The following is a 24,429-nucleotide window of genomic DNA, read 5'->3' as shown; positions in this document are numbered from 1 at the left end:
TTGCCTCCTCTACTAGCACATCCGAAGTCGGGTCAAACCCCATGTCGCCACGGTCGAAATTGGGCGCGTGATGCTCGGATGGCCAGTGGACTCATGTCTATGACCTTGGAAGCCATCTCGGAGGTCTCGAACTCGATCTGGTAGTACCCCCGTCCGAGAATGTGGACATCCAAGATCTTGCCCACCTCTGCGAGAAGGCGGGCCTGGAGAAGGTCTCGCAGCTCTCCTCTGCTAGGACGGGTGCCGAGAATTTTGCAGATGACCGAAGTCGCCTGCAAACGCTCAACCTCAGCGGCTAGGCTCGCTTGCTCTGTCGGCGATAGAGCAAGTCGAATGGTGGGCTCAATGGGGTCGGGCGAGGGGGCTTCGGATGAGTCCCTTTGTGGCGGAGCTGGAGCCTCCATCTGTGTCTACTGCTGTGGTGAAGAAGTGGACGGTGAAGAGACTCTGCAACCGAGCACGCCGAGCACTGTCTGAAGAAGCAGTGTTGCAGAGCCAAGTGCAGGAACCTTCGGGAATGACGAAGACGGGGGGGGGGGGGGGGGGGGGGGGGGGGGGGGGGGGGATGGCGGCGTGAGAAGGGGGCAGCGGATGGGCTGGGGGGCAGCGCGAGGTGAGGGCAGTGGGCTGCTGCGCGCAAGGGCAGGCGGGGCGGGCTGGGCTGGGCTGGGCAGATGCGCGCAAGGGCAAGCGGGGGACGGGAGGCAGCAAGGGGGGGGGGGGGGGGGGGGGGGGGGGGGGGGGGGGCGAGCAGCAGTAGCAAGTGCTCTTTTGGCTGTGAATTTCTTCGATTTTTTGACGTTTTAGTGCTTGCTTTTTCTGTTTGGGTTTCAAATGCACCATATCTGCCAAGAGAGCTCAAGATTGAAGTAAGTTATCAATTCATTGTGTTGGGTGGGTATGCACAGTGTTTCAACTGGACCTTTTTGTTCACGTTACATCAGCTCAGTCCAGTTTTTGATGAACTCTGATACGCTTAATTTCTGTGCTGCAGCCTCTTGCTGATGCGCAAAGTAAGGGTCACAAGGAAATGGAGACTTTGTTGAAAGAATTTGGTGGCCAATCACTTGTACGACTAAACGCTTATTTCTGTTAACTTTTTGCTGTCATCTATTAGCAGCAGTTTGGTCAACCCGGTCATGCACACAAAACATGAATACATACATGCCTGCACCATGTTAAACCACATTACTATGTTTAGCGCTCTTGCATTCTTCTCCTTCTTAAAGGATATACTTGTAGTATTGCGAATTACCATCATGGAGGATCTCATATTGTAGACTGTAAGCTCCTCACATGATGAGGGTAGAGAATTCTTTACTTGTCTACGGAGGGAATACTGACGGGATTACCACATGTGTGAACTGATGGGCCTCTCTTTGCAGACCTGTATGTTGGAAGAACAAAGCCTTTTTGGTCTGCATCAAAGAGGAGCTATAGTATCATTAACATTACCCGCCTGGACTAGAGGTGGTGTAGTCTGTTGAGTCCTATCATATATAGGAGTCCCATTGGTTGGCCCTATTCTTAGCATGAGAGAGCTGCAAGTGTCGGACCAACATGGTGTTATGTAGCTTTAGGGTTGGAGAGGATATTTAGAGCTGAGATAATATATTTGGGGAACGGGGAGGCCGGGGGGGGTGTGGGGGGGGTGTGACTAGCGTTGACTCCCGATAGACGTGATGGCTCGATATATAGGATGATTAGGAAGAAGGTTTCTGTTCCATACCCAATCACTAGAGCTCAGTTTAGATCTACACCGATCATAGTGGAGGTACTCACCAGATCAGTGTCCTTTATACGTACTTCATGGAAGTTCTTGTCATCATTCATGCATAGGCATCCCTGGCTCTAAGGCTCTCTACGGTTAGTGAGAGATGTAGATTACTTCCATGTTGGTATTGCACAGATGTCATCCTGGTTTCAGCTACATGATTTCAGTATGGGCGGCTTATATTTAGCTGTTTTTTTTGAAGAATCAAAGCTTGTCAACATGACTGGCAGAAGATATTTCAGAAGAAGCTGAATGCTTTTTAGAATGGTCTCACCATGAGATGGTGTTAGGCACCTGGGCACAAACTCTCTGAGGCTCTATCCTTGTTGTAATGTAAGGTAAGCGAAAATCCCAAAAGCAATATGTTTTTAATTGATTTGAGCCAAACACAAACATATTGCATGTATAAAAAAACACATTTTGGAGGAGTCTTTGTGCATTCCTGAATTAACCACTAATCAAAAGTATGTTCGTAAGTGAGTATTGTGTGCACTTTTGTCTTCAAACGAGGCACAGAAATGGTACCTTGCTACGTAACATTATTCTCATTTTCAGTGAATTAAAGAATTCCCAGTAATTCTAGACTATTGAAGCCTTCACCGATTGGATTCTCATTATCTATTAATTATGTACTTCAGTTGAAAAGACCCCAAACCTGTAACAAACCAAGATAAAATGCAGCCTCTTGCATAGGGTGCACAATGGAGCAGGACAAGAGGAAGAGAACAGCTCCCTCCCTCAATCTTATGATTGCCAACATAGGAAATGTGAAAATCAAAACACACAGATAAACACATGTACATGCAACCAAAGGAAAACTAGACAAATTATGCAAACAAGCCACCCCCACCCCACACACTTTTTTTTTTTGTGGTAATCTATATTAAATGTGGGAAACCTCAAGGAGAGGGAAAACCCATAGCAAAGGGAAGTATATACAAGTAAGGCTATGCATCAAATGTATGCATGCCTAAGTGGAGCTCTAGAAATAGATGGAGAATAGCTCCGAATTCTCCAAGGATATTTCACCAATGTCAAAGGAAAACTGTACCGTTTGTCCCAAATGCAACAACGATAAGCTAATGAAACACCAACAGATTTCTGAAGTTCTGGATAACCTGAAGTAACTGGAAACGTACTCAGGTGAAAAAGATCTTATGAGATCTTAGAGGAGCAAGAAGTACTCCAAATAGCCAAAATTGTTCTCCAAAATACTGTGAGGGAAAGCTAATCTCAGGGATTGAGCAACTTTGCAAACAAAATTTCTAGTATGCTGAGGACTCCTAAGCAAATGAGGAGTCTCAGCTTGACGAGAACATCTCACACATCAAGCCGATGTAATGTGACGAGATTCGAAGTAACATCCAAGAGGCAGAATCCCTAGAAGGTATCTCCACAAGAATAACTTCTCTTTCAGGGAAGATTGTTTTTCCAAACATCTTGTAGCCTTTTCCGCCACCAACGGGTTGGTTTATTCATGTTCCACAAAATGTTGCAATGTTCAACAATTCAAGGATTAGTCTGCACCTTTCGATTAGATGTTTGGTTGAAATTTGCACGACTCAAATCCCTCTACATGATGTTTGCAAGAGGGGGAACTTGCAAAAGAGGTGGATTGTGTGCCATAAGCACGTATAATGCAATCCAAGTGTTATGTGCAGCGGAAGTGATTTAAGTTGATACCTCAGGACACAAGGTTCCTTTTATTTCATGAGAGATTGTGCAATAGACGAGAGAGGAGAGAGATACCGTGAGTGAAGCTTCTATGAGTGATAGAGAGAGAAAGAAGACTAACACCAGATGGTGTCCCAAACCCTCCCTCCAAGTGGCCCCCTCTCTATTCTAGGGAGGTATTTGCTTTAGATTGCACAAATGTTGCTACAATGGATCTAGATGCTGAGATGCTGATGGAAGCTTGCGGTAGGTGCTTGGATCTGCAAGGCTAAGGCTGAAAACTAAAAACGCTAGTGGTGAGGACTTGGATCTGCAATGGTACTGATGAGGGTATGGCTGAAATCTGCAATCGATGATGGTTGAGGGCTGAATACTGAAATCGCTGATGCTAGAGGGCTGAAATCTGCAAATGCTGAACTGCCACCAAAACACAAAGGCAATGCTGAGGTGGAAGGTTGAAAACGCTGATCTGCAGTGGGCTGAAAATGCTATGGCTGAATGGGTGCTGACGGGAAACGCTAGGTCATGAGGAAATACCAGGGGATGCATCTCATGAGGGGTACTTGGTACTTAAGTTATGCTCTTAATTGTGACCCCTATTATGCAGGCATACTACCAGCAGATCCACCCCAACCAATCTGTAGCTGCAATGTGGGACACATCACTGGCGCAAGCTGAAGACTCATATGAGGAAGGCTTCTTTTCCGAAGATCACCTTTGAGGAGCAGGTCGCGTGGTTTTGTTGTGGACTCCCAAAAGAGATCGGCTAATGGGACATGCCAAGGAAGGTTTATGTCTTACATTTTGCATTGAGGTCTCTCTTCTAATCTACCTAATTATCTATTGCTATGGTGCAACAACAACCATGAATACTACATTGTGCTTCATTTCTTGCTCGAGAGCGATCCTGATGGCGCCATTGTAGTCAATAGGACGTAGGACCTTCACATCATATTTAATGTACTTGTCTAAATCAATAAGGAAAGTCTCCTTGTCTAACTTTACGCAATTGAACACCCACGATTAGAGAAGACATAACGGGAGTCCCATTTTGTTTTAGATCTTGCCAATCCTCTTTCAATCAATCTAGGTAGTGTGGTGGCATAAAGCGATCCTTGAGCTTGATTTGAAAGTCGACCCAACTGTAAGATAATGGCTCGCTATCTGCGACATGCTCAAGGCGCGTGGCCAACTGTACCTCTTGCCACTAATTAATGACATCACCTGACAAATACATGGCGACTGTCAGTCTTTACTATTACTGCTCTTCTTTTTAGTAGCAAAGTAAGCGTTCAATTGATGCAAGCACGAATAAATCACAGAAGCATCCATCATCATGCTTGCACGAATAAATCACAGAAGCATCCATCATCATGCTTGCTGAAAGTCAACTTCTTAATAAGTGGTAGGAGTCCGTCTCTTCCCAATCTACGTGATGACTTGCCGGCCTCCCTAGGATGATTGCCCTTCGAGGAGAGGAACCGGTAGACCAACTCTTGCATGCGTTGGTCTCTCTGGGCCTCATGCTCTAGCTCCATTGTTACCCTCTGTAAGGTGCAGTGGAAGTGAATGTTGTTCTTGCTCAAGATGAGTGCTCTGAACTGTGCTCAAGGGTTCCTTTTACTTACGGTAGGGAGAGCCTTCCGTTCCTTCCGTGAGAGAGTGCAATGATCACAAACAAAGTGAATGCTCTTGTGAATGAAGGTGTTGAGAGAGAGAGAGAGAGAGAGAGAGAGAGAGAGAGAGAGAGAGAGAGAGAGAGAGAGAGAGAGAGAGAGAGAGAGAGACGACACCAGACGGTCCTCAAACCCTCCTCCAAGGGCCCCTCTCTCGATGGCGAGAGAGGTCTATGCTATTGATTGCACAAATCTGGTACAATGGTGTTGATGCAAAGTACTTGATGCTATGATGCAATGATAGTCTAAGTCGATGATGACGGCGACGACGAAGGCGATGACGACTGATGGCTTAAACTGACGCTATCCGGCACTGTCGTTGTAGGCTGGAAAACGCTGCTGAATCTGGGCTGAAAAACGCTACTGTTGTAGGCTGAAACGCTACTGCTGTAGGGCAGAAATGCTGGACTGTTTGGCTGAAAACGCTGGCATTGAATGCTAGAAACTCTGGCGATGAAGGGGCTGATGGTACTTGCTGAGAACGTTGGGTCTTGCTGAGGAGAAACGCTAGAGGGCCTGCTGCAAGAGGTTGCATGTGCTCTCTTTGTTTCTTTTGCTTCTACTGAGTGACTGCTAGGTTTCTTTTATATTTCCTTAGCAATTTGCCCTACTCACTTTTCCAAAAAAAGTCACTTATTAATAAGTGAAAAATGTGTATTTTGGGAAATAGGGTTCTATGCTGTGTAAAATGCTCATGATCGGTACTGAATGTCATGCTGATGATCATGTTGTGTGCAACCAGAGGATATGCAACTAATCTAAGTGCCTGGACATGTACGGCCTGCTCATAGGCTCATAAAGGTGTGAGAACACTTCTTAAGCTGACCGGAATCCTAGACCTGAGATAGCTTGTCCACATGCACATAGGGTTAGATGTGCACGTGACATCTCCTCCTTTTCAAAGTGAGGTACTGGTACCGAGCTGCATGGCTTCCTTGTAGTCCGCCAACAACTTTGGGTAATCTCTGAGAAACTCTTCATCGACCACACTGCCTCGTGGGTGCCGCGATCCTTGAACTTTAGAAAGTAGTGTATGGCTTGCTTCTTTGAGCCATGGCAAAACCGATGCAACAACACTTGCTTTGGCTCCATAACATCAGCTTCATCGATGATCTCCGGCTCTTCTTCTTTGGAAATGTCCTTCGGAGGTGTTCCTTGAAACACTTTCAACCAAGAAACATGGAAAACGTTGTGCATTGACCATGAGTTAGGTAATTGCAATTTCATAGAAATCTCATTGATCTTTTTAATGACAGGAAATGGACCATACATTCAAAATGACAACTTAGGACACTTCTTTTCGGCTTGCTTAAGACGTTGCTTCATGATTCTTAAATAAACCCAATCCGCTTCCTTAGTAGAAACATCCTGACGATGCTTGTTATCCTGTCGTGAGTAAGACTCCTGAGCCGAAGCTTCACACTCTCAGAAATCTCATCCAACGATTGATTTCAACATTGGCATCAGGCATTTGACTGACCGAGCGAGTCAAAAATGACTGGAACGGACGGCAAGCCGCCTCGTACGGAGTTCTATCAATGGTAGAGGAATAAGAGTCATTCAAAATTGCGTGAACCAATGGGAGATAGAGCTCCCAATGAGATTGTTGATCATGCACATATGACTTCAAAACATCAAAAGCTAACTGATTGTAAATTTCTGTTTGATCGTCCGATTGTGAATGAAAAGCTGATGAAAAATTCAACTTAGTGTCAAAATTTTCAATGAGTGCATGCCAAAAAGTGGACGTGAACTTAACATCCCTATCTGAAACAATTAATTTTGGCAAACCACCGAGGACTTACCAATGCTTTATAAACAACCGTGCTACATCTTGTGCGATGACAGTGGCCTTACAAGGAATCAACATGCAAAACTTGCTGAATCGGTCAAGAATTGTCAAACATTGAGTGTTCCTTGAATGCAAACTAAGTGGGAGGTTAGTCACAAAATCCATAGAAATATCTTGAAAAGGTCTATCGAGAATAGGCAACGGAAGCAAGAGGCCTTGCAGCTTACCCCGAGGAGCTTTCACCTTTTGACAAATGGTTCATTGTGTGACACAACAAAACACATCCTTTCGCATTTTAGGCCAATAAAAGAATCTTTCTATTTTTCCAGAGTGGTGTTCATTCCCCTGTGCCCACCTGTGAGAGAGTCATGAGCATCGTGTAATATGGTTGTCCTGAGAGAGGGCAACACACATAGACGATGATGAAAGTACAACAAACCTTCACTAATGAGATAGTTGCTAGGCCTTTGGGAAGCAAGAGTCTGCAACCATTGCCTACCAAACTCGGAATCTGCGTACTGGTTCTTCATGTTGTCGAAAGACACAACGTGAAGAGAAACTGTGGATCTTGACTCAAGAGCCAGGATCTGTCCTTTGCGACTTAATGCATCTGCATTAGGGTTAACATTACCAGGCACATACTCAATCAAATCTCCAAATTGCTCAGAAAATTGTGACCACCGTGCTTGGCGATCACTCCAATGTGCACTAGGCATAGACTGGAGCGACTTGAGGGCTTGGTGATCTGTGCGAACTGTGAACTCTCTACCATAATGCTTCCAATGTTTAAGAGAGTGAATGACGGACAAAAGTTCTTTGTCATAAACTGAATAGTTCTTTTTTGCACTATTCAACTTCCGACTAAGGAATGCAAATGGACCGCCATGTTGCTGAAGCACAACACCTATGGCGACATTGCTCGCATCCGTCCATACCTCAAAGGGGTCATCCCAAGAGGCAAGGATAAGATACGGCGCTTTTGTCACCGCAACCTTGAGAGCTGCGAAAGCCTCAATGGCTGCCTCGGGCAAATCCATGCGCTGTCGGCGAGTCTTTACCCCTTTCAAAACATCTGTCATGGGTGCGGCAATGCATGCAAAATTCTCTATGTGCGAACTATATGCTTAACATAAACCAAGAAAAGAACGCACATCATATGGAGTTTTGGGAAAATCCCAATTACGAACCTGTTCCACCTTCATGGGATCTAGCTTGACGTCTTCTGCAGAAATGATATAACCTAGATAAGTAACTTCAGTGAGAAAAAACTCAGATTTCTTAGTTGCAATGTACAAGTGACACTCATCCAAATGGGTAAAAACCCTTGCGACATCTTTTTAATGTTGTTCCCACGATGCAAAAAAAATGAGAATATAATGAAGACAAATGAACACACACACCAACCATATCGCCAAAATGGCCTACCATGAGATGGTTAAATGTACCCACGACACTGCGAAAAGCGGTCTTGTAGATGTTGCCTCTGAATACCCTTACATGAAGGTATCCACTTTTGAGATCGACCTTACTGAAAACCTTTGCCCCATTGAGCCTATCGAGTGTATACTCAATGCGAGGCATTGGAAACTTGTTCTTGACGGTTAGCTTGTTCAATGCCTTGTAATCAACACACAAACGAGACGAACCATCCTTGCGGACAAATAAGATAGGAGCAACAAAAGGACTTACACTAGGACGTATGAATCCTATGGCCACCAACTCTGTGAGTTGCCGCTCTAACTCTTCTACATGAGTCTTGTTCAAACTGTAGGAAGCCTTACTGATTGGTTGTGCCCCCTTCGTGAGTTCGATGCGATGGTCCTTCGGCCGCTCGGGAGGGAGACGAGGTGGAAGATCATCTTGCAAAAAGAGATGCTCATACTTGGTAAAGAAAGTTGAATACTTGTCTAGAACCTGAATGCTCTGGGTAACTGGAGAGGCATAGATGAATGCTGCTTGTGCTCCTCTTCGTAATTCATGCTTTGCCTGCACATGAGAAATGAGAGGTGAAGAATGCAGACCCTCCTCACGACGAATGATCATGGGAGAGTCACTTTTGGCTTGTAGAGTGAGAGTATTGTCCGCCCAATCAATGAGAGGGTTATGCTCATGAAACCATCTAATGCCCAAAATCATATCACATCCTGAGAGAGGAAACACGACAAATTTTCTATGGAAGGCAACATGTTGAACAGTGAATAACACATCAAGGCACTCTTGCCTAATGAGAGAGTCTACACAGGGAGCGAAGCCCGACACCTCGAGAGGAGTTGTCTAGCTAACCTCTAGGTGGGCTCTCTCTACAAGAGAGGCACCAATCACATCATGCATACTGCTTGAATCAAACAATATGATAAAACGCTGACCCTTCACATGACCATAACATTTAAAGAGAGACTCATCAATGTGTGTCAGAAACATGTGGAGACTCAGATTGGTTCACTAAAGTGCTTGTGGTAGCTGTCAGTGCTTTGGGTTCTTTAGGTGGTGCTGTCTTAGGACAAGCCTTCTTAATGTGAACCTTGACGTGGCATTGATAACATCGACCTTCCTTAGCATAAATGACTTGTTCTTCTGCCGTTATTTATCCTCCTATAATTCCTTGTGCGGCTTTTTCATCTGGGGTTAGCTTAGGTTCTAGCAGGTGTTTTAGCTTTACCCGTAGATTCATTTTGAGAGTTCTTTTCCGAAGGATTAGAGGAAATTGGCTAGAAGAGTTACCATTCTTATCATTCTTACCGTTCTGTGGGTTCTGAGGAGTTAGAGAGGTACTGTGAGAAGACTTGTTCTCCTTAGGCTTTCCTTTGTTGTGCTTCATCTCTTGGGAGAGAGCAATTGCTACTGCCTTGTTGAGATCCACGGGGTCGAAGACTTCTACATCAAACTTGATATACTCGTCCAACCCGAAAAGGAATGCCTCTTTGCGCTCATCATCCGATTTGTGTAATTGGGTGCCGAGCTGTAAAACGTGGCTAGAGAAAGACATGGCTGGCATACCATTTTGCTTGAGATTGCCCCAATCTTCTCTTAACCGCGCTAAGTACTGAGGTGGCATAAACCGCGCCTTGAGCTTGTCTTGGAAGTCAGCCCAATTGAAGGAAAGGGGCACGCCTTCTTCGGCTTCCTCTAACTGTGCCTCTTGCCATGCGTGATACCAATTAATGGTGTCACCAGCGTGTGACTACTATCTATCCTTTTTGTTGATTTCTTTCTTATTATCTATTTACTTTCACTTTTTGGAAACACCCCTCGGGAAATCTAACTGCCATGCATTGCATAGCTAGTGTGGAACTGTCCAGAGGGAGTCCAGGCCTGAGGGCAAGAGAGCACTAAGGTTGGACAAGGACTATGGTTAGCCAAGTGGGGTCATTGACTAGCCAAAGTGGAATCCTTTGCTACAGAGGCTACATTTCAGTTCTGGATGTGGCCGCAGTGTACAGTGAGGGTCGGATGACCTAGAAAGATACAATGGCAGCATCTCCTAAAATTTAGGGAACTGCTATTTTGGGACCTGAAAATGTCTTCGTGTCATTACGTGCAGTTTGACATGGGAATCATTTTGTTACTCTGTGGCCAAGTCAACAGAGGCTGCAGGTGAGATATTTTTAGACCCAAGGGTCTAAAGCGGGAAAATGCACAAATGAGTGACACTTGGCACTCTGAGGCCAGTTTACTACTTATAGAGAAGGCAAAAACGTGATTTATAGCTGGGAGGCTCATTTTGCAAGTCTCTGTCACAGGTTAAGAGCTATGGAGTGCTTGCTTTCCCTCTTATGCACAGTGCGGTGCCAGGAGTGATGCCCTGCACGCTACGCACTGCCCTCTCTCTCCCCTTTGGCAGTATGTTATGCCCCTCTAGTGGGCTTTTCATTTGACCAATGTACAGTTGTGTGGGTTCATGCACGATTGCCGAGGCAAGAGCCTCTTGCACAGGTACTGGATTAGCTAGCGGCTAATCCCCCCGTAGGTACAGGTGAATTCGGAGAGGTTTCACGCCAGAAATCTCGTCCGATTCAAAGGGCAAGTAGCCCTACAGGTGCGGGAGCTCGAGGACTTGCTAAGGATGCGACCGGCACGCGAAACGGAGCCCGAAACAGTAAATTACAGCCTGCTGTGTATTTTTGAAGGTTTAGGGTTTTGGCCCTAAACGGATCCTAATACCCCCAGGAGGTTTGGGGAGGCAAGGGGACCGCTGTACAGGTGATCTGGCGCATTTTCAGGGCTGAAAACAGAGAATTCAGCGTGCTGCAGATTCTCGCCAGGTTTTGCAAAGTGCCCGTATGCGTCGGGAAAGTCAGTCAATGCGTGGGAATACTGACTGTGGAGGGTTCTAGTACAGTTATGCTGCCGAAATCGCGTTGGAACAGTGGAAATTCAGCCGAGTTTGTGCGGGGCAGCTTGTAGGGAACCACAGCGTTTATTCCCTCTTTTGAACAATAAAGAAATACCGAAAGGGGCGCCTAACTTAGGGGCCAATCTGGTGTCGGTCTTCTCATACAGGTGCATTCTAGCATCTGTATCCCATTCCCCTCTCTTGTGTCACTATAGCGCAGGTAAAATAGACGACTAATAATGGGTGAAAGCTAAATCAAGGTTTGAAGTAAAGTCTACCGCCCTTTTTGGATTGAACAGGCCGGTTACATGGTTCCATCGACGGGATTAAATCACTTTTTCCCATAGAAGTGAGCCTTGGTCAGTTTTGGGCTTGAAGACACAGAGGATCATAGACCAGACATAGGGAATTGCAATTATGGCTGACAGACCAGATGATGTGACTGAAGAGGTTTCCTCTTCACAGGGTCAACAGACACATGAAGTGGGTGAGTCCTCAAGACCACCACAGACTGATGACGATATATTCAGGACCCAGTTGGCTACTGCTGTGGCTATGTTCACACAAGTAATGTAGAACCTGAGGTTTTTAGCCTTTCTGCAACCTCCTGTTCCGTCTCAGCAAGTTGGATCACTGGATCATATTCAAAAGCCTGTTAAGGCTCAAGCACAGGTGATTCATACCGCACAGTCAATGGAAACACCTGTACACTTGACGGAGAACATGCAGTCTCCACAACCTATGCCTAAGGTGCAAGAACAGGTGGCTGAGATGCCAGTTTTTCAAGCTGTACCAATTCAGCCCGCCACCTTTCAACAACCTATAGCTGGTTCTAATGGGCAGGGAAGCAACCTACAGGCTATGCAACAGGTCTTCCCACCACCTTCAGTACACCCTGGCTATTTTGGAGGTGGATCGGTATTCCAGAGCATGGCTGGTCATGCACCTGGAAATCAGTTTTATACGCCAGGAACAGTGTTTGCGGGTGCTCAAACGATGATGCCTAACCCCATGTACAGTGTCATGGGTATGCAACCAGGGTTTCAGAGCACTCAGGGCCAATTTGGGATGCCACAGGCAAATTTTGGTATGGCTGGAATTACAAATCAGCAGCCAAATATGGCATTTCGAGGTCAAGTTAATAGCGGCCAAGGAACAGAGATGAACCCTAATAGTGTTCCCATGTTTCAGTCACTTCCATATGACAATTTAACGCCGCTGGAGAGGCCAATTCCGTACAAAGAAGGTGGCAAAGGTGTGACATTCACGACCTTTACAGGGTTTGATGACAGGAAGAAGGCTCTCATTCCTCCAGCAATTTGACAAGGCCTATGCAGGGGGAAACTTTACAGAGGCTTCAAAGGTCCGCAAGGCAGCCACTTTCTTGACAGGGAATGCGGGACAATGGTGGACAACTTTATTGCTTCAAGGGCAAGCTCCGTCCACATGGATTTATTTCAAGCATATTTTTGCAGGAGCATGGTTATCTGATGACTTTGAAGCAGATGTCATGACAGAATGGCACCAGCTAAATGCTGCCACTTGCAGAAATTTGGATGATTACAATCGGAAGTTTTGGAAAGCTCTACTTCCAGTAACTTCCTATAGGTTTGTGCCATTGACAGAACAGATTGAAAAATACTGTTGTGGCCTACCCAAAGGATTGAGAAAATACTGCACGAAGACAAAAGTCACTACTTTGACGCAGCTCATCGAGGTAGCAAACACTGGCAATGGTTTGCTCAAGGGAGAAGATTGTGAATTTAACACTGGCGTCAAGGCAGGATCAGGCAAGAAAAATTCAGCCAAGAAGCATGTTCCCAATGAGGCTCCTAAAGGGACTCAGGAGTCAGCCAATGCAGGGAAAGATAAAGCTACGGCTGAATCAGAAAAGGGACCAGCGAAGAAATGGAAAAGACGTTTTCCTCGCAAGTCAGAAGAGCAAAAGAAGGTCCTAAGGATAGAGAACAAATGCTTTATATGTGAGCAGCCTTGCCACATTGCTTACAATTGTCCTACAAAGAAAAGGCCAGCTGATTCTGATGACAAGGAAGACAAGAAAGGAAAGAAGCCCATGGCTGGTCTAGTGCCAGATATGGTGGGCGACCAGCCAAATTCAGATGCAAGTGAGCTTTGCAGAGCATGGGGAAAGGTCAGGGATCAAACAGTGCTTATCTTCTTTGATCCAGGTGCCAAAGCCAACTTCATTTCCCCAGAATTGTCTTCAAAGTTGGGAATCAGACCTGAAGAGATGGGGTATACAGCAGAGGCAGGTTTGGCATGTCCTGGCATACAGAGGCTGTGACACCCATTATTGGAAAGTTGCGTCTACATATCCAGTCCTATGTAGATGCTGAAGAATTTTACATCATGCCACTGGACGGATGTGATGTGTTGTTAGGTATTCCTTGGTTGTTTCGTGTACAGGGAATCATGGATGCCTACAACAAAAAGATCACTGTACAGAGCAGGGGAAAGACTCACATTTGGATGTAAAGCTTAAAGGGGAGTCTATTCCTACTGTATCAGCTTCTGCTATTACTTCTGTAATGAAAAAGCATCTTTCTGCGTACTTGGTTTTTGCACGTGAAGTGTCAGATTGTGATGAATCAAATTTATCTGTGCTAGATAAAGAAAGGTCAATGTTTTTACAACAGTATAGTGACTGCTTTTCCGATTCATTACCGTCTCAATTACCGCCAGAGAGACCCGAGGACCATGCGATAGATTTGGTGCCAGGCAGTAGCCCACCAAATAAGCCTCCGTACAGGGTTAGTGCGGCTCAGCAGAAAGAGATAATGGGCCAAGTACAGGAGTTGTTAGAAAAGGGGCTGATTCAGCCTAGTTCATCTCCATTCTGTTCTCTAGTGTTGTTGGTGCAGAAAAAGGATGGCTCATGGCGTATGTGCATCGACTACCGTGCACTGAACAAGAATACCATCAAGAATAGGTTCCCTATACCTAGAATTGATGATATTATGGACAAATTAGAAGGAGCAGCTATGTTTAGCAGGATAGATCTAAAGAGTGGGTACCATCAGATCCGCATTAGATCAAGGATGTGCACAAGACTGCTTTTAGAACAACGTTTGGCCTTTACGAATTTTTAGTGATGCCCTTTGGTCTCACAAATGCTCCTGCTACGTTCAATAGGATGATGGACAGAATTTTCCGTCCACACCAGCAGTTTGTTGGTACATTCTTTGATGACATGATAGTCTACTCAAAGAATGAAGAGGAGCATAGGCATCACTTGGCCATTGTGTTCAAAGAGCTACGCAGTCATAGGTTGCTCATCAATGCAAAGAAAAGTGAGTTTTTTCTGGAAGAGATTCACTTTCTGGGACACATTGTCTCAAAGGATGGTGTCAGAATGGATCCTGCAAAAGTCGAAGCGATCAAGTCATGGCCAAATTTGAAGACGGTGCATGATGTCCGAAGCTTTTTGGGACTATGCTCCTATTACAGAAGGTTTATCCGAAATTTCGCTGAGATTGCTTCACCTTTACATGCTCTTCAAAAGAAGGCAGTCACCTTTAGATGGACACAAAAAGAGATTTCAGCTTTTAATCTCTTAAAGGAAAAGATGACTTCAGATCCAGTCATTGTGTTGCCAGATCTTAGGAAGTCATTTGTGGTCCAGTGTGACGCCTGCGGTAGTAGCATTGGTGCAGTGCTAATGCAAGATGGCAGGGTAGTAGCCTATGAGAGCAGAATTTTGCAAGGGCCAGAGATGACCATGCAGGTCTATGAGAAAGAGTTACTGGCTGTGATTCATGCGCTCTTAAGTTGGAAACACTACTTGCTAGGTGCAGACTTTGTTGTCCAAACGGACCATCAGACCTTGCGATACTTCTTGACACAAACAAAGTTATATGAGAAGCATATGCGATGGGCAAATATCTTGTCCATGTTCCATTTTCAGATTGTGCATGTGGAAGGCAAGAAGAATGTTGTGGCTGATGCCTTGTCAAGGAAGCCACAAATTTCAGCTGTGTCAATTCCTTATCATCATGAACTTGATGATATGAGAGAACAGTATGCAAATGATGAAGATTTAGCAAGGGTCTTCGAGCAACTAATGGATGGACAACGTCATGAACACTATCTTCTTAAAGACGGGTTCATGATGATGCATGGCAGATTGTGTGTCACAAAGCCATTGCGACGCAAAGTTATGGAAGAGAGTCATGTCCCACCGTATGCAGGGCATCGTGGTATCGATGCTACAGTTAAAGCGGTTGAGACATTCTTCTATTGGCCTACATTGAGAAGAGATGTGGATGCCTTTGTGCGAGAATGCCTAATATGCCAAAAGGTCAAGTTTGACAGGCAAAAGGCACCAGGGTTATTGCAACCACTACCTATTTCAGATAAACCATGGGAAAGTATTGCTATGGATTTTATCTTTGATCTTCCGAGAACGCAGACAGGAAACGATGGTATTTGGACCATTATTTGCAGATTCAACAAACAGGCTCATTTTATTCCTGTCAGGAAGAAGATAAAGCCAGATCAGATGGCACGCTTGTTTATGAGCAATATTTTCAAGTATCATGGCATGTCACAGTCGATTGTTAGTGACCGTGATCCACGCATGACAAGTTTGTTCTGGAGAGGTTTGTTTGAGAATATGGGCACCACGCTCAAATTCTCTTCGTCATTTCATCCTCAAACAGATGGGCAGTCAGAAGAGGCAAATTCTACTGTCCTAGATCTGCTGAAGTGTTATGTGTCAGAGCATAAAGGAAAGTGGGAGCAGTATTTGCCATTGGTGGAGTATGCATACAATAATACAGTGCATTCATCAACTGGCAAGGCACCCTTTGAGATAGTTGAAGGTGGCAAGAAAGTTCCTCCCATACTGCATACAAAGGACAAGATATTTGAAGCAGATAAGTATGTTCAGGACATGGATGAAATGTACAAGAAGGTCAAAGTGGCCTTAGAAAGGACTCAGGCAAAGCAAAAGAAAGCAGCTGATCGTCACCGTCGTGAAGTGGTATACTCACTTGGTGATTGGGTGCTTTTACGCTTTGAAAAGGCAAGGTTAAAGAAGATAAAGGGCAAGGAAAGACTGTTTCCAAAGCTCAGCATGCGTTACTATGGGCCTTTTCAAGTATGCGACATAATCAATGATGTTGCATATAGGCTGAAATTGCCTGACAGTTGGAAGATTCACAATGCGTTTCATGTGAGTCTTCTCAGACCCTATGTGGGTGATGTGCCAGAAGATATGCCAGCTGAAGATCAGCCGGAAGTCGAGGAACTTGACGAGATCTTGGTCCCTGAACAGATTTTGGCACACAAAGAAAGGAAAGTGAAAGGCAAGGTTGCTAGGCGTTACTTGGTAAAGTTCAGAAACTATCCACCAATGGATGCTAAGTGGATGGAAGAAGGTGAACTTGCAGAGTCACCAACTGTGTTATCACTTTACCTGGAAGCCTTCGATTTGCAACCTACCTTGACCCCTTGAGTTTCGAAGCTACATGGATTGTCAGTGTGACAATGGCTTCTGAAACAAATGATGTACAAGGTATTTAAAGTGAGCTCAAATGAAATACCTGTTACATGAATGTTAGAGCTGTACAGATTGTCAGTTTGGCAATTGCTCTTATGGAATGTCCAAAAGTTTGGTTAGTGCTATAGAAGTGAGTATTTCTTGTTAGTTTGTCGAGAATACAGTGATTGCTTCTATTGAAGAGTACATGTGTAACTGCATTCTTAAACTGTCGGTTTGGGTATGCTCGAAAGTGTTACGGGATCCAACGTGTACTATAAGACAGTGGCAAAATGTGCAGCTACCATTTTGTCATTGGAAAGTTAGTGACTCAAAGCAATGGCAGAGTGCGCAGCTACCACTATGTCATTGGGACAGGGTTCACACGCAGGCAATACATGAGTCGACGAGGTGTTGAATACACTAGGGTTGACAATGAGCATGTATGTGTCGTACATGTGTCGACAGGTGTTGAATACATCAATGTTGATTAGGAGCTTGTACGACATAGATGCAAACGAGGACGTTTGAGATTTCAAGAGGGGGGTATGTCACCAGCGTGTGACTACTATCTATCCTTTTTGTTGATTTCTTTCTTATTATCTATTTACTTTCACTTTTTGGAAACACCCCTCGGGAAATCTAACCGCCCTGCATTGCATAGCTAGTGTGGAACTGTCCAGAGGGAGTCCAGGCCTGAGGGCAAGAGAGCACTAAGGTTGGACAAGGACTATGGTTAGCCAAGTGGGGTCATTGACTAGCCAAAGTGGAATCCTTTGCTACAGAGGCTACATTTCAGTTCTGGATGTGGCCGCAGTGTACAAAGAGGGTCGGATGACCTAGAAAGATACAATGGCAGCATCTCCTAAAATTTAGGGAACTGCTATTTTGGGACCTGAAAATGTCTTCGTGTCATTACGTGCAGTTTGACATGGGAATCATTTTGTTACTCTGTGGCCAAGTCAACATAGGCTGCAGGTGAGATATTTTTAGACCCGAGGGTCTAAAGCGGGAAAATGCACAAATGAGTGACACTTGGCACTCTGAGGCCAGTTTACTACTTATAGAGAAGGCAAAAACGTGATTTATAGCTGGGAGGCTCATTTTGCAAGTCTCTGTCACAGGTTAAGAGCTATGGAGTGCTTGCTTTCCCTCTTATGCACAGTGCGGTGCCAGGAGTGATGCCCTGCACGCTACGCACTGCCCTCTCTCTCCCCTTTGGCAGTATGTTATGCCCCTCTAGTGGGCTTTTCATTTGACCAATGTACAGTTGTGTGGGTTCATGCACGATTGCCGAGGCAAGAGCCTCTTGCACAGGTACTGGATTAGCTAGCGGCTAATCCCCCCGTAGGTACAGGTGAATTCGGAGAGGTTTCACGCCAGAAATCTCGTCCGATTCAAAGGGCAAGTAGCCCTACAGGTGCGGGAGCTTGAGGACTTGCTAAGGATGCGACCGGCACGCGAAACGGAGCCCGAAACAGTAAATTACAGCCTGCTGTGTATTTTTGCAGGTTTAGGGTTTTGGCCCTAAACGGACCCTAATACCCCCATGAGGTTCGGGGAGGCAAGGGGACCGCTGTACAGGTGATCTGGCGCATTTTCAGGGCTGAAAACAGAGAATTCAGCGTGCTGCAGATTCTCGCCAGGTTTTGCAAAGTGCCCGTATGCGTCGGGAAAGTCAGTCAATGCGTGGGAATATTGACTGTGAAGGGTTCTAGTACAGTTATGTTGCCGAAATCGCGCTGGAACAGTGGAAATTCAGCCGAGTTTGTGCGGGGCAGCTTGTAGGGAACCACATCGTTTATTCCCTCTTTTGAACAATAAAGAAATACCGAAAGGGGCGCCTAAGTTAGGGGCCAATCTGGTGTCGGTCTTCTCATACAGGTGCATTCTAGCATCTGTATCCCATTCCCCTCTCTTGTGTCACTATAGCGCAGGTAAAATAGACGACTAATAATGGGTGAAAGCTAAATCAAGGTTTGAAGTAAAGTCTACCGTCCTTTTTGGATTGAACAGGGCGGTTACAAATGGCATCACCGGCAAGATACATGGCTGCCGCCAAAACTTTGCTATATTTCCTGTTTTCTTAGTTGTCGCAAAGTAAGCATTAAATTGATGCAACCAAGAATGAATAATATTTAGCATCCATCTTACCGTCATACCTACTGAACGTCAACTTCTCAGTGATGGGGATTTTGGAATTCGCTTCTCGACTTATGCTACCTGATGATTCGTCCACGTCCTTGAGTGGCTCGGACTTCGAGGTGAGTACCTGTAGGATTAACTCTTGCATGCATTGGTCTCTCTGCGCCTCACGTTCTAATTCCAAGGCCGCTCGTTTGTCTTCGGCCGCTATGGGTTGGGCTTCGCGTGCTTGCTCACGCTGAAGCTCAAAAGTTGCCTTCCTTTCTTCGGCTGTCAAGCGCGCTTGCTCATGCTCACACTCCAAGGCTACCCTTCTTTCTTCGCACTCGCAATCCAAGTTTGCCTTTCTTCTTCGCGCTCACGATCCAAGGGTGCCTTTCTTTCTTCGTGCTCGCAATCCAAGGCGGCGCGTTGCGCCTCTTGTTGTAACATCATGTCCATCATCAACTTGACCAAAACCCTCCATAGGATTTTGTGCAACCCGTGGCGTAGATGGGGAAGGGGGAGGGTTGGAAAAAAATCCTCCTGGTGGGGAAAATTCTTCTTCACCACCTCCATGCTCATCACCTTCACGCAAAGTATCCATTCCGCTTTGGTTGATGGCCATACAGTGAGATCTTGGGTACTTAAGTTCATGAGAAACTTGGGTTCTGGGTTCTTGAGGTTCTTGAGTTCTTTAGCTTGCAATCGGTGTTTGAGAAGGCTTTTCTCTTACCCGAGATCGACTCTTCGTTGCGGGCGCACCCCTTGGCGGCCTTGCGCTCACACCAAGGTTGCTTTTTTCCACCTCACGTCGATTGGCCGGCCGCTAAGTGCACGGTCCGCTCTTAATGAGTGAAAAGAGGAACAAGGGGAGGCCGGACAAGCCCTTCTTTCTTGGGTTACCTGTCACTCTTCAAAAACACGATTAGGAATTGACACGCCCAAGTCGATTTGGGTTACGTGCGACCGCAACAAGCAAAAAATTTCTTGTGGTTCTTTCCTTGAGTGATACAGAACACTGCCAAAGCTCTGATACCAATGTAAGGTGCAACGGAAGTGAATGTTGTTCTTGCTCAAGATGAGTGCTCCGAACTATGCTCAAGGGTTCCTTCTACTTACGGAAGAAAGAGCCTTCCGTTCCTTTAGTGAGAGATCGGTTTGCTCCCTTACTTGAAAAAGAATCTCCTCTCCTCCATGACTTTGAAGCTTTTGTGCGGGAGTTCTCTGCAACCTTTGGGGATACTGATAGAGCAAGGTTTGTTGAAACCAAACATAGAAATCTCCGCCAAGGGTCAAGACCTGCATCCGTCTATGCATCTGAATTTCGACAACTCACTTGTGATTTAACTTGGCATGAAGAATATTTCATTAGGCAATGTCGGTGGGGATTAAAGGATGACGTAAAAGATCTTTTATTGACTATGCCAAAGGTTCACACACTAGGCGAGTTCATCTCTCAAGCAATAGAATGTGATAACCGACGATTAGACGACAGGAGAGGCGTCTTGGGGCACCATTGCAGTCTGAAACAAAAGTGACACATGAAGGCTACACACCTCAAGAGGGCCATGAATCAAGCATTGAGCCTATGCAAATTGATTCAGCACAGTTTCAACCTCTCTCAACCCGAGAGAAGCAAAGGTGACGCATTAATGGCTTATGTATGTAGTATTGCGGAGAGCAAGGGTACATTGTTCAACGGTGTCCAAGGAAGAGAAGGATGAAGGTTCATGGTGCAACGGAATATACTGTTATGCCATTTGGTCTCACAAATGCCCCAACAGTTTTTCAACATTTAATGAACGATCTTTCGGGAGTATTTGGATTACTTTGTGGTAATATACTTGGATGATATCTTGATATTTTCCAAGGATCTAGAAGAGCATGAGCACCATGTACGTTTAGTGCTTGAAAAGCTTCGTGCATCAGGGTTATATGCAAAGTTGGGGAAGTGTTCTATTCATCAATCTAAGGTCGAATTTCATGGTTATGTTATCTCTCAAAAGGAAACCTCCATAGATCCAAAGAAGGTTCAAACCATCCTTGATTGGGAGACACCCACCTCGGTAAGAGATGTCCAATGTTTTCTCGGATTTGCAAATTTCTATCGTATCTTTATTTAGGGGTACTCCAAGGTGGCTACAACACTCATAATAGGCTGTAATAAGTTTGTTTGGGACTCAAAGGCCGCGGAAGCTTTCATACTCTCAAGCAAGATTTCATGACCGCACCCATTCTTATTCATGTAGATCCTACAAAGACTTTCTTTCTAGAAACAAATGCTTCAGATTTTTCCCTTGGGGCTATTCTATCCCAAGTAGGTGAGGATGGTCGAGTACATCCAGTGGCTTTTCATTCTCCAAGTTCTTAGCTGCCGAAATCAATCATGAAATCCATGACAAAGAGTATTCCGCCAGGACCAACACGCTTGGAGGTACTTCAGCAAAGGCATGATCTTCCATCAGCAGGGCATTTTGGGGTTAATAAGACAATTGAGCTTCTATCCCGTGACTTTTGGTGGCCTCAAATGTGAAAGCTTGTCAAGGAGTATGTAGGCACTTGTGACACTTGCAATAGATCAAAGGCCCCTCGTCATCATCCTCTGTTTTGCTCCATCCCTTGCCCATTCCAAGCAAGCCATGGTTATCCATTCTCTATGGATTTATTGTAGAGCTACCCTTGTCACAAGGATTTGATTCCATTTTAGTGGTCGTGGATCGGTTTACAAAGATGACACACTTCATTCCAACCACCAAAACCATCACCGGAGAAGGTACGGCCAAACTCTTTCTACAACATATCTATCGTTATCACGGATTATCGGATGACATAGTTTCTGATTGAGGCCCACAATTCATCTCTAGCTTCTGGAAAAGCTTATTCAAGCTACTTGGAGTACAAATCAACCTCACCTCATCAAATCACCCACAAAGTGATGGACAAACAGAGAGAGTGAATCAAGTTTTGGAACCGTATCTCCGTTGTACAATCAATTATCACCAGGATAATTGGGTCGACCTCCTACCGCTAGCAAAATTCTCCTACAATAATAGTTTTCATGCCTTCACCCGTCACACTCCATTCTTGCTAATTATGGTCAACATCCCAAAAAGGATATCCACACGCACCATCATGGTCAAGAATCCAGCTGCTGTTAATCTTGCACGACAGTTGTCTGCAATTCACAAAGAACTTACAATTCATATCAAAGAAGCTCAATCCAAGGATAAGGAAAGTGCAGATCTACATCACATGCAACATCCAAAATACAAAGCGGGGGATAAAGTGTGGCTCTTTCGGCGCGATCTGTGTTCATCTCATCCCTGTCAAAAGCTAGATTATCGAAGGCTTAACCCATTGAAGATTATCCGTCAAGTCAATCCAATCACTTATCGATTCCAGTTGCCCTCATCCATGAAAATCCATCCGGTCTTTCATGTCTCAGTCCTAGAACTTTGTCACACATCTAACATCTTAGGAAGAGCTCTACAACCACCTCCTCCGGTTGAGATTCAAGGACATGACGAATATGAGATCGAGAAAGTCCTAGATTCTCGAGTTTCGCGTGGCAGGTCAAATACTTGGTGCATTGGAAAGGATATGATGTCAGTGAACGAACGTGGGAACCAGCACGCAATCTTCAGCATGCACCTCTCAAAGTCCAAGAGTTCCATCAACATCATCCATGGAAGCCCAAGTCAAGGAACACCACCGCTCCTTGTGCAACTCTTCGCTAGAGGAGGAGGTAATGTCATGGATGCTTGAGAGTCAGTTATTTATGACATCACCTGCATCAACACTGATGTCATCGCCTGTGTCATCTCCTACATCATCGCCTGCATCGGCACTACTAGAAGTTTCTGGAAAGCTTTAGAAAGTTGAAGAATGATCTAGAAGGTTCTAGAAGAATTAGAAGGATCAAGAAGGTTCTAGAAGATTCTAACCTCCTCAAGAAGAACCTAGAAAGTTCTAACCTCCTCAAGTAACCTCCTCAAGCACTAGTATAAATAGGGGGCTTGGGCATAAGCCCTTCAGTCTTGCCAATACCAGATTCTATTGTGCATGGGGTGAGTTAGCAGCTTGGGAGCGGTTATGTATGACCTTGAGGATTTGTGATGTATGGCAGCATGCAGGTTTTGTGCCGTCTCTAGACAGCCTATCTTTCTCTCGCTTTGACCACAGAGTAGGAGGAGTGAATCTATCTCGGATAGATTGCTTCTACACGAGTAACCATCTCTGTGACATGGGAGGATTTGTTTGCATTCTCCCGGGGACTTCTTTCTCAGATCATGAGCCAGTGATTTTGTTACAGACAGTCGGAGGAGTGGGAGTGTGATGTTGTGCACTCCCCGAGAGGATCTTGCTAGATACAGAGCTCAGAGAGCGAGTGGAAACACTTTGGATAGAGAGCTTGGGCACTCAGGGCACTCCTGCTAGTTGTTATGAGCGCGTATAGAGCTAGAAGAGAGCAAGAGGAGGCGCTCACAATGTACAAGAACTTGGGATTTGATGATAAGCTTAATCTTGATTACAAGACTTAATTCTTTATTAAGAAAGCTTGATACGAAACTTGGATTACATGACTCGAGTACAAGACGAGGCTTGACTGCAAGGACAAGATTTGAACATAAGACAAGAACTAAAAGAGAGCTTTCCTGATAGGAGCCTCGCAACTTGTACATTCCATGAGACAATCCTCATGGGATCAGTGAGAGAAGACCTATGTTGCAACAACAACCAATCTCGCTAGCTTCGAGGCCGGTTTGGATGGGGAGTAAATCGCATCCGAGCGACCTCTAGACAAGCACATTTGAAGTGACTATCCCACCTAGGCCAAAGCAGAGCGTGCAGTCCATAGGGCTACATCTTCTGTCCAAGAATCCTCATGTACAAATACATAGCAAGGGGGCTCTGAGTGTCGGCAAACAAGTGCACCACAAGGTGTCTACATCTTGCTGCATCCGGTGGCGTCACGGTGAACTTCGCTAGAGGCCAAATTGTCTGTACCAAATCTGTCACCTCCTGGTCCCTTGTGCGGTGAGAGAACTCAACAGCCTAGACTTGGAGCCAGTCAAGAATTGTGTGCAAGGTCCACTCTATGTGATCCGTGCCGCACAACGGAAAGGAGAAACCTACCATTGTATCCAGAGCCTCGATGCCTCATGCTGCTAGAAAGAGGACATGAACTCGAAAGCAAGCAGCCTCAAGGTCGAGAGAAGGGTCACCGAGGAAGCGGGTGAAGTTGTAGTCGAAGAAATCCCATCGTCTGTCAATATCAATACTCTGTCAATATCAATACTGGTGAGCCAGCGAGGGACTGCTACAAAAGGAGAGGTCTGGACTAGAAGTGGCATCCTCAAGTAGGGCTATCCCTCTTGAGCCATTCGGCTCAATGCGAAAGCACTACCAAGAGAGCGTCTAGCTATGGATGTGTGTCTAGTCTCCTGTGGCAGAGGAGTGGGGGATGCGTTGGGTGATGAGGCTGAGGTCTCCATAGGGGAAAGGGGGGAACGGGAGGCGGGGGTGGAGGAGATGGAGGGGGGGGGGAGGGGA

General features: G+C 45.4%; 1 protein-coding gene across 2 annotated transcripts in view; it reads left to right on the top strand.

Moving 5' to 3' along the window:
- The window catches only part of LOC147454210 (serine/threonine-protein kinase VIK-like), a 118,651-nt gene that overhangs the window by 43,136 nt on the left and 51,086 nt on the right, over positions 1 to 24,429 (top strand). The window contains exon 2 of one of the 2 annotated variants that reach the window (XM_086516204.1): positions 995 to 1,069. The exons of the other annotated variant lie outside the window; for it this stretch is intronic. Within the exon in view, the coding sequence (XP_086372330.1) occupies positions 995 to 1,069 (75 nt within the window). The remainder of the gene's footprint in view (positions 1 to 994; positions 1,070 to 24,429) is intronic. 2 annotated transcript variants of the gene reach the window in all.

The sequence above is a fragment of the Adiantum capillus-veneris genome, chromosome 7 (genome assembly GCF_014529385.1).
Source record: "Adiantum capillus-veneris isolate H3 chromosome 7, ASM1452938v2, whole genome shotgun sequence".
In the NCBI taxonomy this organism is placed as follows: Eukaryota; Viridiplantae; Streptophyta; class Polypodiopsida; order Polypodiales; family Pteridaceae; genus Adiantum; species Adiantum capillus-veneris.
Note: the sequence above shows the minus strand (reverse complement) of the source record. Positions and strands in the feature narration are given on the sequence as shown.